This window comes from Mycteria americana, chromosome 3, assembly GCF_035582795.1.
Source record: "Mycteria americana isolate JAX WOST 10 ecotype Jacksonville Zoo and Gardens chromosome 3, USCA_MyAme_1.0, whole genome shotgun sequence".
Classification (NCBI taxonomy): Eukaryota; Metazoa; Chordata; class Aves; order Ciconiiformes; family Ciconiidae; genus Mycteria; species Mycteria americana.
In genome coordinates, this window is record NC_134367.1 from 131286243 (window position 1) to 131306087 (window position 19845).

General features: G+C 39.0%; 1 protein-coding gene across 6 annotated transcripts in view; it reads right to left on the reverse strand.

Annotated features, from left to right (window-relative positions):
- Nucleotides 1-19845, reverse strand: part of ACYP2 (acylphosphatase 2) — a 48881-nt gene that overhangs the window by 23894 nt on the left and 5142 nt on the right. For 3 of the 6 annotated variants that reach the window (XM_075497061.1, XM_075497059.1, XM_075497064.1), the window contains exon 4: nt 3137-3199. The exons of the other annotated variants lie outside the window; for them this stretch is intronic. In XM_075497061.1, the coding sequence (XP_075353176.1) occupies nt 3137-3199 (63 nt within the window). The remainder of the gene's footprint in view (nt 1-3136; nt 3200-19845) is intronic. 6 annotated transcript variants of the gene reach the window in all.

Below are 19845 nucleotides of genomic sequence, written 5' to 3' on the forward strand. Positions count from 1 at the left end.
CTGCACGTACATTCTCACTCCAGGTATTTAGAAGCAACACTCACAGCCTGTCCGCCCCCATCCTTATGCTATGTATGAATACACTAGATGGATCACAAACATTGCTATCTCATTTCCCCCTCCATCACAGAATTCTGGAATTGAAAAGCCTTTGAAAAGGCCTTGAGGGAGAGGGGCAGAAGCATGGAAATAATTATGCACAGGGACAATGCATAATTGCATAAGAAATTGTTTTACATACTTGAGTAACTGTCCACATTCGCACAAGGAAGTCTTCAGGCCACACACAGTATTTTATTATTTTGCATCACCTAATATTACCAAACTGATATTAAGGAGCAGTCAACAGCAGATATGTGGTACATACAGACATCTAAAATAAAAATTCTCTCCCATCAGTTTCTGTATTTCCCACTATTATCCCTCAACTCTTGTTTTTCTTCCTGTTGATTGTCTCAAATCCAAAAGCACTGATGATTACCTTGTGTTCCAATAACCTATTGCCCTGAGTGATGGTTAATTGACAAAATTAATTCTTTTTCATGAGTAAATATAATTCTTTAGCTTGACATTACCTCAATATGTTAATCATTAAACACCTGACAGTTTCTAATGTTGTACATATGACCAAAGGCTTGCTTTACTCAGGAAAACTTCGGACTCAAGGGAACCTCTGTGTGATGAGTCAGAAGTGAGTGATGACTTCAGGATAAGCTCTAGAAATGGTAAATGCATCTGGAAAAACAAAACAAATAGCTGCTCACTGTGCCATTTTTGCAAGGGCACAGAGTAGAAAGCTGTAAACCTACACACTGAAGCAAAACTTTCCTGACAGTAACTATACTGTACACATCAAGTCAACCAGAAAATAGTTTCTTGGCACCATTTAAACCCTACAGAGTTCTAAAGTGAAAGCTAAAAAGAATTTGCTCAATACCAAAGACCTTGCCAATCTCAAATATATCCAGTTTTGCTCCCCTAGCTAAGGATTTTCAGAAACTGCAAACAAGCAGACCCTGAAGAAAAAAAATCCTTATTATCTTGTCAATTTTTGTTTTGTGCTAGCAACCCAACAATACGAAACTAACTGGAGAAATGCCCAATAATGATGCATGACTGCACCCAAGATAACTATTCTGGAAACATACTGGAAACAAATGAAAATTACGTATTTTTTTGAACAAGCAGCTTAAGTTTGGTTTTCCTTGAGTATCTGACAGATCTAGGGAGTAGGTTTCTTTAGATTTATTTGACTCCATTCACTCTATCTTACACATTAGACATGTAATTTATAGTTCATCATGTTACTTCTAAAGCTTATTCCTACCAAAAGCAGTGTGTCATCTCCTCCTCACACACTAATTATGACACTCAAAGTCCTCCTCCTCTAGCAGCCCTACACATGTATTTTATTCACTGGACACGGGCAGTTTGAAGACCACCATAACTTAGCTGTGATAAATCAAGAGAGATTTTGTATGCAACTACAGGAAGAGAAACGCGACGAATCACAAATTAAATATACCTCCCTACCTCTTAAGATACAAAATCTCCACAGTTCAAAGAAAGACTGCAGGAGATGAAGAAAGGAATACTGAATGGATGAAAGAAGTGAACACATCCAGAAGCAACACATGAGATTCTTGCTGTGGAGAACCTCTAATTATGAAGCAGTTGATATTTCATACCATACTTTATTGGTTCATGAGCTACACAAGCCACACTATATTCTAACTTTGTTGTAAGGCTGAGAAAGTTAGGGCCCCCTCTCTAGATTCAGATATAGCTCTGGCTGAACATTTCCCAGAAAAACAATTCAGAATTCAGTTGAACCTGCTATCAAACATGGATTCAGGATCTGCTTTCTCTTATTTGTCATTAGTATTACACTGGGTCTGATTAAAAAAAATAAAAGACTTAAACATATCTTGGCATTACTTGAACATAATTATTTTCTTTCTTTTTACCATGCTTTTTTCTTTATTAGGAGAACTAGACATCAGAACAACAAAATGTGCAATGAACCTGAACAGATATGGCACAGAACAAGAAATACCTGGAAACTACTCATAATACTCTTAGCACATCCTTTTCACTAAAGATTATTACTAATCCCACACATTCATATTTACTAATCAAGTGCCAGAAAATCATGAAACCAGCTGAACTCTTATGATAGCTTTAAAATAACACTCAGATTTTGCTTGCCTTTGGGTTTTGGCATTATCTGAACAGTGCCAACTTTTCCTCTGCAACATGCAAGGCCTACATAAGGCCTTTCATTTTCTACATAACAGGTCTGTACCAAGCACTGGGGCTTTAAGAAAAACTAAGTATTGTCACAAAAATCTTTAGTTAGCAAGGCAGACAATCAAGACGTGATCACTGAGTCATCAGTGAATTAAGTATTATGAGTGTGCCTGAAGACAGGCTTCACAAAACAGACTGTTGCTGTTCTCTATAGAGGAGTTAATTAACTAAAAACTAACCTCCCTTTCTAGACATTTTATTCACCAACTAAAACACACCAAAAGTTACCTGCTAGAGCAACAGCCCTCTTAGCATAACTTTTTAAGTTATAGCCCTTTCTCCCAAAGGAATTTAACTTTTTACCTTTCTTTAAAAAATCTTTCCATCAAGATCCATCTGCTTTGAAAAAAACCCTTTATGAGGCTGACTTACTTAGCTTTTAATATATCACTAGATTGCTTAAATTTCATCAAGGCAGAATTTGTCATCCAGTCACTTTGTCCCACTATAGTGGTATAAACATAGCCAAAACTTCAACTTAAATTGCCACAAGAGGAACTTGTTTGCTGGCAAGCTGTAGTAGAGCCAGAACAACTGGGAGGGCAATAGCGCCCATGGATTTTAGTGTCTGCTGGCCTCAAGACAGCTGCTCTTCTTTCTATTGGAGAGTGTCAGAATCAAGGACCAAAAAAAAAAAAATCATTTAGAAGTACTTGATTCTCCTGCCCATCTTACTCTTTCCTCTTTGAGCTGGTTATAGAACCAGAACTAACATTTCCTTTTATGTCAGCATTTAGAGTACTTCATTTTATGCCTTCCTCTTAAGTGAACTCCATCTCCTTGCCCCCACCAACTCCAAAGCTAAGAAAAAGGTCTTTTTGCTTACTGTATCAACAATCCTGTACCCTTAGCAGAGGGCAGGCTCACAAGGTCCTGTTTGAAATACTGTCTACAATGGTAATAATGCACAATGTAAATGTAGTAAATTTTTCTTATATACCAATTATTTAAACATAAATGCTTGTTTTAAGGAAAGGTAAGACACTTATATTACACTGCCATGGACTACAATTTTGTTTTCTTTAAATACGTACCAACTTTTTTTAAAACGCTAGTGTCACTGAAGACCAGGATGACTGTATAACAATGATACAGAGTATACATTATGCTTGCCTACAGCAGACTGGGGGGGGAACATGTAGCACAGCCCTTCCATTTTGTACTCCTGTATTTAGATATGACCTTGAGAGTAATTCCAGAAGCCACTGGCATGTTACATTGCTGATCCACTTTAAGAGCAGGGAGGCAGTTTGAGAGGAGAAAAGGGTTACCAACCACAATGCTCTAAACAAGTGGCATCAACATTAACTTGAAATGGACTGCGTGTTCCACCCTCCGGCAAGCCCATGTCACCTCTGTTCGTGTTCATTTCACCACTGCTAACTTTCACTTGTGGATTTGCCTAATCTTGTGACCAGCTGAACATGACAATTCTGGATTGTATTTTAGGAGGTGTATATCAGAGAACTTATTTCTACCTAAAGACAGCTGTTTAAAATTAACACTTGCTACATACCAGATATACTTTGACATCAACACATTACTGAAACTACTATAAATTCTCTGTCCTTTCCCACTTTGTCCTTTGAGGTTTTTTCTAACAGCAACAATAAGCAACCGCCTACTGGGGAAACCACCACTGCAAACAAACACTTTGCTACCCTGGAACACTGACTCACATTAACCAAAGGGACTACAGACTTACTGCCTTCAGTGCTCTGGCATTTCTGTTGCTTTTCTTCACTAAAAAATATTGGGTTAGACAGCACATATCACCTGGCAAGGAGTAAGAAAATATGCTATTTCTGTCAAGTCCCCCATATCTCAAAGCAGATGCTGTGATTTTGAACAGGCAATGAAGCAAAGTAAGGCAAATGTTTCCCATAAGAAGTGCCATGATGCAGTCGGGGAGATATGCACAGACAGACCCTTGCACCAATAGCATCCCACTAAAGACACCTGGGTTCCATATTCATACAGAAGCTATCAGTTTCAAGATTAACGGTCATAACTTTTGATAGCCACATTAGCTGGAAAAACATTTAGAGCATTTTAGTAAGTTCTATTTTCAAACCACATGGTAACACTTTTATGCCTTTCTACAGGGAGTCACATTGCCGGTGACACGATCCCCTCGGGAGAAGACAAGTTTCCATGCAAGACTCCAACTAAAGCCATTAACTTCATTTTTTACCTCCATTTGGGAGGATAGTTAAAGCACAGTCAGGACAAGGGGAGCCAATAGCACAGCGTGGCTTCCTTAGGGGCACTGTTGTCAGGGTAAAGGCATCAGGCAGGTCTCTAGTGGGAAGGATTCTTCAGTGATCCCTGCACAGGTCACAGCCCTGTCCCACAACATCCAGCATCCCCTCCCACGTCAATCCCACACAGCAACGTGACATTTTAACTCACTGGGCAAGGCAAACACTGGCACCTATCCCATCAACACGCTGCTTCATGCCTGGGTCCCATACATGCTCCATACTTTGCAATTTCCATTTGTTTCCAGCAGGCATACCTTACATGCCTGACAACTAAAAAGCTTGAGATGATTTTTCAGGTCTATTAGATCACTCCCAACACAATCAAGCAAAATATTTAGGATTTCTCAGAACGTGGGGGGCTCAGTATTTAGAAGGGCTCAGCCTTCTACATGTTTCTGGTTGGGAATAACAGGAACATCTCTTAATATTAGCTAAAATAGTAAACCAGACACTAAGTTGAATAGATTTTTGTTAGCCTAAATTCACTGAATAATTGTGACTAAACTCAGGCAAAAGAACAGCTTTCAGAAGATGAGAATAACACACAGTTTTAATAAAAGACTACAGGTCTGTTTTTTTTTTTTTTTTTTTTAAATGTTTATCTGTGGGTCAGCAAGTCCTGAGAAATCTGCTGTCTGTACTCAAACAGCATAGCAGAGAAATCCTGCCTGCTGTTCTGGTCCTACACCAAAACCCTTTAAAAGGATAATGAAGACAGCATCACATTTCATAAGAGATTTCCTGAATGCCTGCTGAGCTGACCTTGTTTACAAGTACTCACTGAAACGATTAATTGCTCATACATTCCACTCCACACTGCTATGGCTCAGAATCTTCTGCCTATACTATCCATATGGACATGAGCCAGAAAGAAAATTTCTATGTAATTATCCAATTAATTATTATTAATGCTAGCATTTAACAAAAAAATGCCAGCTGGCACACATAACAATCACTTCACTTCTATCGTGCAAGAACTACAAAAGGCATTTGTTTTCTTTATTAATAGCGATAAAATACAGATGAAGTTGAACAGTTTTGGTTTGTTTCAAACTACAGAGGATCAGAATGGCAAAGAGAATAGCAGTGAAGGGCTGGACTGGGAGTCAGGAAACAACATGAATTCAGAGTCTGCAACACAATTCCTGTGCGATTGAACCAATCAGTTCATCTCTGTGCTACAGGTTTCCATTCGCAAATAAACACTTGCTCATTGTCTGGCTTTATTGCTTAATTTTACTATCTGTTCTTTGGTAGTAGGAATCTCTTCTAACACATTAATAAGCAGAATGGGGTCCTTACTGGCTAAAGCCTATAATTTTTTTTCTTTGCATTGTTTAACATTGGGGATTTTGAGAGTAGAAAGGTATGATTTCTTCTGAACCTAGCAGAAGCTCACTGCTCCAGCTGGCCCAGAGAAATCAACTGATACAATGAGGCAACAATGTAGTTTGAAACAGGCCAAATGCAGTTACTGGAAACTAGACAAAAGCATGCTATACCCTGATATTTAGAGCAAGGTGTTATTCTTCAGTGCTTGATTTACTTTAGCTAACCAGTGCACAGAACCCCAACAACTTAAAGGAAGAAACTTTGTTATAATGATTAGTGCAGGACAGGATATCAACAGTCCCACACCTCCCTCTCAACTCCACCACAGATTTGCTGTATGAGACTGTACTGATGCTGCCCTGTGCCACCACTCCTCTATGTACAGCATGGGAATAATCCATATGTAGCTACTCAGCGGAACTATTTTCAATTTTAATTCACATTTGTGCTAGGAATTTAAAAACACTAGTGTTTACCAAAATTTGCCTCAGCACTCATTCCAAATATACATACTAGCTTCACAGCTATCAATTTCAGCACCATTACAATAGTATAAAGTAAATATGAACTCTATCTTTTTTTGAAGTTACCCTATATTGCTACTGATGCATTTATGACGTAATTAACTGCAATAATAGCATCAAGCAGCCCCTAGGCTGGGTAACAGTAGGTCCTGACAGCTGAGCTTCATACAACACTGTCAATGTGTTGTGTGAACTGGACAACACAGAAATCCATTAGATCTTGATCTTCAGGGGATCCCGATACATATCCTGACATCCCTGGCACACTTAGCATACAGAGCACTTCAATCTTCAAACCAAGCAGAGATGTATCTCATTTCACTCATGCTAATATTCAGCACTTGTCCCCTAATTGAGAGGATATAGCAGTTAGAGGAAAGCTGAAAACACAAATAAATACAACTGTTAGCAGGGTTCATCACTAGGACAGCCAGCATTCAATCAGCTTTGCTCTCCCTAGCAGGTCTCACACAACACATTGTGGGGATTACTGCCGAGTGTTCATGAGGGCAGCAGGATAATATAATATAATATAGCAATTCATGCTCAAACAAAAAGATCTGGAAAAGCAGCCAAATGGACAGCAGTCATTTTGCAAGGCATCATGGGAGCCCTGTTTGCCTGAACTTTTGCAAAGCTGACCACATCCTAGCTTTTTTCAAACATAAGTAGACATCACATGAGTGATGTTTGTGACGAACAGCAGGGAACAAGTGTGTTTTCCTATCACTGAAGCAGAATAATACTGCTCAAGCACAGTTTCACAGAATCATAGAATCATTTAGGTTGGAAAAGACCTTTAAGATCATCAAGTCCAACCATTAACCTAGCACTGCCAAGTCCACCACTAAACCACATCCCTAAGCAGCACATCTACACATCCTTTCAATACCTCCAAGAATGGTGACTCAACCCCTTCCCTGGGCAGCCTGTTCCAATGCTTGACAACCCTTTTGGTGAAGACGTTTTTCTAATATCCAATCTAAACCTCCCCTGGCACAACTTGAGGCCATTTCCTCTCGTCCTATGGCTTGTTACTTGGGAGAAGAGACCAACACCCACCTCACTACAACCTCCTTTCAGGCAGTTGTAGAGAGTGGTAAGGTCTCCCCTCAGCCTCCTTTTCTCCAGGCTAAACAATCCCAGATCCCCCAGCTGCTCCTCATCAGCCTTGTGCTCCAGACCCTTCACCAGCTCCGTTGCCCTTCTCTGGACACACTCCAGCACCTCAATGTCTTTCTTGTAGGGAGGGGCCCAAAACTGAACACAGCATTCGAGGTGCAGCCTCACCAGTGCCAAGCACAGGGGGACGATCACTGCCCTAGTCCTGCTGGCCACACTATTTCTGATACAAGCCAGGATGCTATTGGCCTTCTTGGCCACCTGGGCACACTGCTGGCTCACATTCAGCCAGCTGTCGACCAACACTTCCAGGTCCTTTTCTGCCAGGCAGCTTTCCAGCCACTCTTCCCCAAGCCTGTAGCATTGCCTGGGGTTGTTGTGACCCAAGTGCAGGACCCGGCACTGAGCCCTGTTGAACCCCATGTTGAACCTCACTGAACCTGTTGAGCCTCAGCCCATCAATCCAGCCTGTCCAGATCCCTCTGCAGAGCCTTCCTACCCTCAAGCAGATCAACCCTCCCGCACAACTTGGTGTTGTCTGCAAACTTACTGAGGGTGCACTCGATCCCTTCATCCAGATCATTGATACAGATATTAGACAGAACTGGCCCCAGTACTGAGCTCTGGGGAACACCACTGGTGACCGGCCACCAACTGGATTTAACTTCATTCACCACAACTCTCTACATCTGTCCAAGCCATGGGCAGCCAGTTTCTCCAGGAGAATGCTGTGGGAAACGGTGTCAAAGGCTTTACTAAAGTCTAGGTAGACAACATCCACTAGGCAAGTCACCTTATCATAGAAGGAGATCAGGTTAGAAGAAGCAGCAGGACCTGCCTTTCATAAACCCATGCTGACTGGGCCTGACCACCTGGTTGTCCTGTGCGTGCCACGTGATGGCACTCAAGATGATCTGCTCCATAACCTTCCCCAGCAGCAAGGTCAGACTGACAGGCCTGTAGTTCCCTGGATCCTCCTTCTGGCCCTTCTTGTAGATGGGTGTCACATTTGCTAACCTCCAGTCCACTGGGACCTCCCTGGTTAGCCAGGACTGCTGCTAAAGGATTCAAAGTGGCTTGGTGAGCACTTCTGCCAGCTCCCTCAGTACCCTTGGGTGGATCCCATCCGGCTCCATAGACTTGTGTGTCAGGAGTGATTCACTGGAAAACAGGCAGCCAACCTAAGAGTTTGAACAGATTCATCTCCAAAAGGAATGACTTTGCACTCCAACCAAGTGGTTTTCATCAGAGTACGCTGCCAGTCTGTCACTGAGGCTGCTGGGGAGCCTAAGCTTTCAAAGTTCACAGCCCCAAGACAGTTGTGCTATGCAGACTAGCTCAAGACCAATCTTTCCAACACTCGCGGCTCTGCAACAGCCTCTGCAGAGCTCCCTTAGCCAGAGTCCTTATAGCCCTGACTGACAAGGAATATCTCAGTTTCCAGGCTCCAGCTCCTGCGTCCACAGTCTGCAAAAGCAGGGCAGGTCGGGGAGATCTCAGACCAGCAGCAGCCAGCTGCTCTTCTCCACCCCTCCTAGAATAGAGAGCCAAACCACCTCATTTTCCTAAACTCTTAATCTCCTCTGCAAAACACTGAGCCATCTAAATTTAAAGATTTTAAACCTACACAGACTGACAGTGGGGTATAGCTGTGCTGTCTGAAAAGTTCTAGTACTCACCTTGAAATCTAATTTCAAGGAATGGCCTATATTATACAATGAGCAGAGCCAGAGGCTCCGGATTAGCATTTGTATAGCGTAACAGGATTTCAGGTGAGTTCCTATATGGTAGATCAAACCTGCTCAGATCCAAAAATATGACTGAAATCTCATTAAATGATTGCTGGGAGATTTGTGAGCTGGAATAGATTGAGTTTGTTGCTCCAGATGGTTTGTTTTCTAGTAAATATTAAAATTCTATGGCTTAGAGAGTCAAAAAAGGGAAGGAAAACTATTAGTCCAGGACCCTCTCCCATCAGAATGGTCATTGGGAGTTCAAGGAGTCTTTTTGCAAACATAACATCAGCTGCCCATTTTAAACCCTGCTTTTCTTTCATTAAGTTCCGAATACTTTCCAGACTTTTTCCAGACTGATTTTCTTTGTTCCTTTAGCAGCAGGGGAAAAAAGCAGGAAGAGCCCACAGCATCACAATTCTGAACACCAGTGGAAAGTACTGAAGGTACACAAGCAGACTATTCATTATAGATTAAAACAGCCAGCTGTTTCACCCCAACTACAAAAAAACCATCACAAAATACCAGCTTTGAAAAGAAAGTAAATCAACTCGAGAGCAAAAGGACATCAGTCCAAACCCAGTGAGTTCTCCAAGTTTATATAAATGATTCTCTGTAAAGAGACTTCAATATCCCCCTCAGAGGGGCCACATAAAACAGAAAGGCAAAGATACAGAAAGTAATGTTAACTCTGCAGGATAGTTAGTAACATCCAGCATAGCTCAAGGGAGAAAACTCAGGGTACCACATTAAGCAAATAAACACTGTTTCCCTGGAGTGTAAGACAAAGGAGTGCAGGGAGGAGTTGGGAAAAAAAGGACAAGATAAAATTGAGTTATATATTACATAATGAAGTTACCCAGCAATACATTTTTTTTCTACTGCTGCAATGCACTAATAGTGGCAGAGAGAAGAGCAGCATCAGAAGCATTTTTGATTTTTTTTCCTCCTGTTGGCAAAGGGCACATCTTAAGTACATAAGTGTGAAACATACTCATCTTCTATAAAAATATGGTAAACAAACTGAACACAGCTTGCCCATGAATCAAATCAGTACTACAGTAATTTGTGGAATAAAACAAACCGGTACCTCTCAGCAACATAAAAAGGCTTCAGAGTTCTTTCCCCATAAAACAAGGTCTAACTAGCTTCCTCTTCCTTTCTGGCTACCTGTGCAGCAATGGCATAACTAATTAAGATTTGGCTTAAAGTCCTAGATTCACCTAGCTAATTAAGTGCTTAAATCCTGCAGAGATGATGCTTTTCCAAGTCAGCATTTTTACCACCAGAATGTTAGTAAGATCACTAGCTGCAGCATTCATAGGATATGTGCATAATTACACTAGTGAATTCAGAAGTAAATCAAATCCACCCACTCAACGCAGGATTCATGGTTAACTATCTGCCCCCTCCTTTGCATGCTCTCCATTTGGACTACAAAATCTTTGCATTCCTACGGAAGAGCTCTTGCAGCTGGTACTATACACATGACGTAATGCATCTGAAAAATATTCCCTCCTGATTTCTCACCAGAAGCAAGGGCTACTACTAGCTTAATCTTGAAGCTGTTTGCCTAGTTCATAACACTTGTTCTGGGGACAGCAGCAGCATTCTTGTAAAGGTCTTTTCATCTTTACATTATGCAACCTTAATATTAGTTTAATGTTGCTTTCTCCTGTGGATTATAAACACAAATCTCTAGACCCAGAATAATACCCTTCATCCTTCTTAAGATAGAAAAGTGGTCATAACAGGCTTGTTCCCTACTTACTGGACTATTAATCTTCAAACATAATCAGCATACACAAAAGGAAAACAAAACCCTTCAGCCATCAAGTGGGAAGATCAGAGAACAAAACAAACATAGTGCACTGCAGTACAACTCACTTCCAGTCTATCCTAACTTTTGAATGCTTAGCTTTACACATTCAGTAATGATCTTTTAACATTGCTCTGCACATTTAATCTCCATTTTTAGACCAGTTAGCTGAATTCTCTTCCTTCTCAGCAAGCTTCTGTAGGTTAGAACATCAAGTGGACACCCTTATCAAATTGTAAGTTTGTATAAACAGTGTTAGTTCCTCTTTCAGCCTACAGAATGTTTGTTAATTCTTATGCCTTGCACTTTTCAGAAGGCAAAGATCCACTATGATGTCCAGCCACAGCGTAGGTATCCCTGGCTATTTTCTTGGTTCACGCTAATGTCAATTAGTACCTACCCAGGGAGAAACATCAGCATTCACATGAAACCAAACCAAAAATTTTCATACCAGAATTTATATCATACTTTTGGCATGGCTTTCTGGACAACATTGAAAAAAGTCAAAACCATCCTACACAATCTTTGTGCCTAATTTGCTCAAACACATTAGCCTTAAGCAACGCAGTTTAAAAAACATTTTTAAATGCCCCAATTTCAGTAGAAAAAAACACTTCAGAATTTGAGGTCAAAGAAAATGTGCTTGAATAAAAAAAGGCAACAAAAAAATTTACATTCCTGAAATTGTTATTTAAGAACCACATTAGTCGTTTTTTATTTTCAGAACTTGCTTGAAACATCACATGCAAACTGTGGCGAGATGCCTGTATATAAACTCACTGGATTTTATGTATAATTGCATGTGTGTAATCCATGCACATGAATAAATTCAGTCTCACCAGCATCTGAGTCTTTTTACATAGGAAATTATAACAAGCTGCTCAATTTCCTTCCCATTATGTTTATGCAATTTGATATAGGCATACATGAGCAAGCTCTGCCATGTGCTAAAATGGCTGGAAGCACTAAGCTCAAGCTAGAAAACCCTGCTGAGAAGCAAAGTACAGCAGCTTAGGTTCACTGCCATGAAAACAGAGTCCCACAGTTTTTGGCTGGTTCAACAGGGGCAAGGGAAGACTGTGCCTCAGAATGCAACACAGACATTGTCTCAGCAATCTTGACAGAGTAAGCCGTATTCAATAGGACAAACATTTAGAACCTTACATCACAAGTACTAGTTATATTTCATACTGCAAAAACCCAGGCAAGCTTTGTCAAATATAGCATCTATAGTGGTTTCAAAGAAACATACACTTCCCAAGTACATGTTTTTATTGATAATTACCAATTTGTTGCCAGAGATCTATTTTTAACTGTGCACACAGTTATTCCCCTTGATAAGCTGGAGTACAAAAACCTCTTTTAAAAATACTAGTTTAAACTGAACTTTTACTCATTAGTGTTTTTGTAGATGTTGTGTTGGAGCACTAAAGACATCTAGAACACTTTCTTCAGCACAAAAAGCCAGAATAACGGCATTGAACTGTTCCACATCCTACTGTATCAGTAGTAAGAGAATATTTTCACTTTGAAAATATCAAAGCATTACACGTGGTCCCAGCAGTATCAACTACAAAGAATGCACAAATGCCTACAATGCTCAAATGAATAAAGCTTCCAGTAGAAATCACACATCTTACTGGCACTTGTATTTTGAAAACAATCTCCCAGAAAGATCAACCAATCCTGCACAGAGCTGCTCTAGAATAGTTACTGTGGTTTAATTAAGAAGATTAGAGTCAAAATAAGTTTCTTGATTTTTTCAGTGTGGATCTAAGAAAGGCATATCACTTCTTCTATGCAAGAAAATCCCTAAATTGAGTGTTCAGACAACAGTTCCACTTGCCTGTGTTTATAGTACAGTCCAATACAACCTTGCAGGCCTACTTGCTTTCAACTGCAACAGACATTTGAGAATTGAATGTTATCACAGATAGTCATCAGCTAAGCAAATGAAAGTCTGGAATTCTGCAGCAAATTAGGACTGCATGTATTAACACTGCTACAGGACTTTGAAGCATTAATGCAACATCCCTGTGGAACCATAATTTCCACAGAGGCAAGCCACCAAAAAGGCATAGTAAAAGTAAAAGTTAAGCACCTTGCCCAAGATCACATACTGTGTTTTCCAAGACACTGTTTAAATGCAGGAATAGCATCTGGCAGGTGCTCTATAAATATAAAAGGAAAGCAGCTTTGTCTTCTCTGTATCTAACATTTGAACAAATATTAATATGCTCACTAGTAATAAGAACAGGAGACCAGGTATGTATGTGAGGCCTGCAGCAACTTTTTTTCCCTTTACAGAGACCTACAAACATGCAAAGTGTGGAATACCTTAAAATTTTAATGAACAAAAGGAGTCATATGGCTCTAAAGCAAACAGACATTTCTGGCAGCTTCAGAGGGAGCTGGAAAGAAGAAACATTCTTCACTGAATCAGTTCAAGCATCAAATACCATAAGCTGTTGAGAGGTGTCCCCCCAACAAATGAAAATACCTCAGTAGACTTGTGTTTATGGTATGATACTTAACTGTAACATGTATTTTATAATAATAGCTGTGACAATTAAACACTGCCTTAACTTAGAAACCTTAAGTGTCAATGAGAACATGTGATCTTCAACAGAAACTTTTGTTTTATTCTTAAAAGCAACTAAACTGCTTAACCTGCACTCCTTCAAAAAATCTGATACTCAAAAAGTGAAGAAAACATGAGGATTAAGCTCTAACAAGACAGTATTTAGTAAATCCTAATGAACTATTTATAAGCCTACATTTAGCATAATTTGTTAAATTATATTTTTATCAAAATATATTACTGTGAACACTTCAGTGACCATAAGTGGAAGCAGACACTTCATAAAGAATGCCAGTTCCACTGAGCTACTGCAAATTCACAGCAACTGTAAAAATTACTACATTAAAAAAAAATCTACAAGGTCATACCATACAGCTATCTTTATACCCCAGCAGAAGAAATGGGGGTGTGGAAAACATTCTTTTTGCACTATTCCATATCCAGAAAGACATAACCATGGTTAAAAGCTTTAGTGGTTTATGGCATTTCAAAATAAAGAACAGTGACAATCCAGCACAGTCTAAAGGACAGGACCTGTGCCAGGAGTCCACTTCTATTTCTGGCTCTGTTGCTGGTGGGCTCTGTGACCTTCAGTGGAGACCTACACCTCTCTTCCTTCAACCGCTCCTGGTCCACAGGGAGAGAATTGCATTTTGCTATGCCCCTAAGTGACTAAGAAGAGAGGACTTCACTACAGGGCAGTCAGCACTGCTGTAAAATATAAAACAGCAAGGGCAGAACAAGGGCAAGCCACTAGGCCTCCGGTTTTGCATTGGAAGCATGCAGCTCTCCTTCAGCTAAGTATCATTAATACCGTATTGGTTTTATTCTCAGAAACAAAAACCTACATCTTCTGATTTACCTGACCCATTCCTTGTCTTTGCAAGCAGAGTACAGTTGCTACAATAAACTGTAATGAGTTCTTCATTTATCTAGTTTTGAACTGCTAAACCGCCAAAGAACAAGGTTTAATTCTGTTCTTTCCTAGGCCATCATCAGTAACTTTTAGTAAATGTAATTTACAGGACCACACTCTGAGCCTGCATAACTTGAATAGTTCAATTTAGCCTGTCAATTTTAAGCAATATACGAATAATCACAGCTAAGAAATTAATACCTCAAACATTCAGTATGAAGAGAGATGGCCACATTTACCATTATACCAGCCACAAAGACTATAGTTTAACACAATTTAATCTTCCAGTATAGGTTAGTTTTACCTTTAAACAAATAAAAATAAAACCAAACCAAAAACTGAGCTTGTTAAACCTGGACCCACACTGAACTATAAAAAACCCTATCATATTTCTTATCATCTGACTGCTATTGAGACACCGAAATACTGTAAATCACCTTCAGCACTGATTAATGTAAAAACTGTACTTCATTACAATTATAAATGAGAACACATCCTAACCCTTTTTCACTATTCCACATTTTAGCAAAGTAAAAAAGTAAGCTTAAAGAATGTGATTTTAATTTCCCTCTCCCCTTTCCTTCAAAATATATCACTGTCAGCTTCCCAAGAACAGCACACCCAGGAAATATTTCAGCCATGCTATTATGGCACATGCTGCCTCATTGACAAGACACAAGATAAACATGAAGTGCTCTGCATCAGAGCAGATGTACTTTTATAGCAAATAATAGAAAATAAGCATGGCAAAAAGTATTAGTCCTCACAATTTTTATAAATGCTTTCTGTAACACTGAAGCATATAATGACCAGTGTTTTTTGCATGGTCAACCTCAAATCTAACAGTTGCAATTTTGTGTCTATATGCTTTTCTAGACATATAGGATGTAATGTTCACCTTACACATTCCTTGATCAGACAGAAGACACAATGGAATTTCAGCCAGCATGTTCATTAAACATAGCTAGTAATTAAATCATTCCAGTAATAAATTTTCACAACCTTTTAATACAACCCTGAAAATGTATACCCAAGAATTTGGAGCCTATTTTGAGAACAATTGCATTCATCTTTGAATAACAGTAAGAGTTTCTCACAGCCTACTTAATTTGTTTTAGAAGTACTTGTATTAAGATGGTCTAATGATCTCTTTCCTGCGAAATCCTCTCTACCATGTTTGACCATAAATTTGGTTTTAACCCCCCTTTGGTATTTTGCTTCCACTGCAATTAGCTCATCCCTCTGACATTATCTTCTCCCACACTAACAGATTTCAAAATTTTCCTTCTGCCTCTAGGAACAATCTCCCATAATGACTTTTTTTCTATTACAGCACACCTTTGGTTACTGTATCATGCTGCCTCTCTGGCCCCTAGCCATAAAAGCACCTCGAAGTTTTGTACCTTTTCTGCTAGTCTGATGTTACTCACCACTTCATGAATCCACTGATTCCCAGTCTGCAATCACATTATCTTACAGATCAGCTGTTGCCAAACCCAAATTGACTTCCATATTCTCTCCCTAATCCACCAATATTTCCAACCTCTCTGAACTTTTCACTCAACTGCCTTTGTCTTCTTTTTAATAGCAGGCTTGTGGGTATATCACAGATATCTCAAATGTATCTGAAAACCTAAACCACATCCTTGCCTGTACAAACGTCCTCTGCAGATTCATTCCTACCATTATGCCTAAGTTCATGTGCAAAGGACATGTTACAGTTTCTTCTCCTAAACATCTAGACTGAGCTGAAAATTTCAAAAAATATCCTTTTAAAATGAAGAAAAATCTCAAAATACAGACTAAAATCTGTTCATTTTATATCTCAGCTAAATTGGGTCTTAAGATCTAGAATTTTGCTCAAGGAACCCAGTCATAGTCTAAATATGGAGGTGGTTTTCTACTAGCATTTAGTTCCATTTCATGCCATCAGGGCTATCCTCTGCAAACAACTAAAAAATTATATTGAGGAAAAAAGTATTTATTCAATGCCAGTTGGTACAGACAGGAATCTTGGATACATCTGACTCATGAAACAGAGACAGAATGACAGTTGCAATATGAACTAATATAGAGTTCCCTTCTCCCCTTTCACATGGTAAAAATCTAGATTTTTCTATGCAGATACACACTGAAGTCATTTTCAAGTCTTGTGTCATTTATATATTTAATACTAATTCTTCTTAACTGACGTTGATATTAAAAATTAAAACATTCAAATTAAATTAGCATTCATTTACTAATTAAAAACCATTTCCAAGATAAGCAATCTGTATTTAATATCATGCCTTTCTACAAAGACAGGAAGAATACTTAGTATGCTGTTATATACTACTTGTGTCTAAAAAAGGTCCTAAGATTTTAAAGTGTCAGCCTGATTTGAAATCTTTGATTTTTGGAATAAATTCTGAACTTGGCAATCTACAAGAGTCTTATCTTCCTTTTTTAATGGATAACTAAGTAATATGTCATCATTCAAAGTTCAAAAAATTCTCATAGGAAAGTGATTTCTAGCCTGTCAATGCAAGTTGCTATGGCAACAACCACAATGACTATGAAGGCTCCAACCTTATTTTAATGAACAAAATGGAAAAAAGTATCAGAAGATACCATAATGAAAAACCCTGTACTCTAAGTCTTCCTGAAAAAAGAAACCAAAGGACTACCTCCTCTACCCCATTTAACGATATCTGGGCTGGCAAAAAAGCCTTCAGTTTACCGTAAAACTGTATGTCATTATGTTTTAGAAATGCTGCAAGACTGCTTTTCTTGTGACTTGAGTATTCTCTGGCTTACAGACAGGTAAAAGACTAAAAATGAGCTTTTAGTATCTAAGAATAATGGGTGTTATCTATGTGGAGCAGTAGCAGCAAACAGAACAGGACTATAAAATACAGTAGGGAAAAGGTAGTGAAGAAAAAGATGGATTCTGCCATAACAGTCTAAAAATAGACTCACTTCAAATGAAGCATGTCTAGTTGAAAGTATCTACAGAACAAACAGCTCCATCTAGAGGTTAAAAAGCAAGGGATCTATTAAAGCAAGCTTACAGGTAAAAGGTTCTCAAGACTTCTTAAGAATACCCTCTAAAACAGTCTGCAATATCTCCCAATTAAAATAAAAAATTGGCTTCAAAATACATTATGTAAAATTCACCTGATCTTTGAGAATCTAAAAGTTTTTCATTAAAAACAAACTGAAGACGAATCTTGAAAATATCTAAAAACCAAAAACTGCTCCTTCATACCTTAAGCTTCTTGCATTTCAGTGAAATTCATACTGAAATCCTAGCCTCAGGGAAAGTCAGTAAATTTTGCCAGTTTTCAGTGTGGTCAAGATTTCACCACCACAGAATGTAAATCAAAGAAGCAAGCCTCCCAGCGCCACTTCAACAAAAATTTATACCCAGGTTCAACGTTAAGCGAATGGTCCAATAAGGAGTACAACTTCTTGCACGAGCAACACTTTTCAGGTCTCAATCCTTCATACTTACCTATCATTCTCCACTTATTTCTGCAAGAGTCAGAATGCCCCTGCTAAGTTGTTACATGCTCCAGAGCAAACTATTTTGCATGTCATCTTTCAAAGTAATTAATCATAATCATATTTTATGTCTGCAGGGAAGCAATTACTTCCATGTTTTAGGACAAAATCCAGTCTTCAGCACACTGCTTAAGAAACTACACCAGGCCCTGGTAAAAGAGGCCAGTTCTTTTCCCTGGCAGGATGGGAAGGAACCAAACCCACAGCCCACTACCTCCATTAGCAAACACTCTTCCCTGCTGCACCTGCAGCAGTAGATACATAGCCTCTGGCTGCCTTCCCACACCTCATCCCTCAGTTCTAATGCAATAAAGTTGTATTTGACTAGCCATGACTCTCCAAAGATCATCAGTTACCTGGCCAACTGATTTTCAAAACAAATCTTCTCCAACATGCTCTCACTTCACTAGAGAGCTTTAAGTATGGGTGGATAGTCACACCTCCAACTCTCCTGCTTTAAATCTTATTTTCTCCACTTTATACTGGTTCTGGTCACTCTCCATCTAAACTCCATGCATGCATTACAATAATGCTTAATATAGATCACCAGGACAGTCCTCATAATTCCTCCCACATTATATTTTACCTTGCAGCCTGCATAAGAAAAAAGTCACATAAAGGCATTGTTTCTTGAGCCTGTACTGGATGCTTCCTAGCTGTGCCTCACAATACAAGTAGTGATACAAAATAGAATAAAAAGGGTCAGAAAATCAGGAGCAAAGGACAGCTGCTGGAAAACCGTTGGGTTAGAGGTCTGCCGCATTACTGCTCCAGAACAAAGGCATGCTTTGTTATTCACTCCATCCTTCTGGTAACATGGAATTGCCTCATGGTGTTTTTCCCACTTTTTTTTTTTTTAAACACTTTCCCTATCTTTATCCTCCTCTCAAACCCTTATCCCTTTTTTCCTCCCTCCCATGTTGCTTTTTCTATTTGTGTTCTAGAACTGTACTTTCTAATGACATCTTTTTTTAGTCTATGTTCCTGATTCTTTTTAGAACCATGAAAAGATAAACATTGTTTATGATAGACCAAAACACCCCTTCCACCTCCCCCTAAAAAATACTAACGTTAACAAGCCAGAACCAGTAAAACAACTGACAAATAATTTTATTACCATTAACATGTGATTTTTGAAACTCCAAGTCCTGCACCTCTGAAAATCAGGCTATTTTGTGCCTAAAGTTTAATTTGGAAACTTATGCAAGTGTGAAAATACCTGTCCAAAAGACACTTCACAAACTATTCTTGAAAGATTTCTACAAGGTAACACGTTGTTCCAGTATTTGAAATAGCACTCACCAGGAACCTTTTTTGAAATATCTTACAATATTGATTCACGTACTGTATTTCTCTGAAAAATGTTCCGTTTCTTTGAACATACGAGATCTCCAAATTTTTAAGAAGTGTCATACACATACAGTCTCTTAAATTCTGAATATCTAGCAAATAGAAAGCAGAGCTTGCATAGGAAATTGGTGCCAGAATTTCCTCCTGATTATTTATCACAGTCTGAATACAAATGTATGTTTAGGATTACTGGTTTATATTAATTTGCCATAGCAGAAGCAAGCCTCACTTTGTTTTTATTTAATAGAGCATTTGAAATAAGCCTTGAATCTAGAACTTGAATTTATTATGAATTCCTAGGAACCACGACTGAGTATTACAAAAAATGCTGTAAGCTCTGGAAAAGACTTC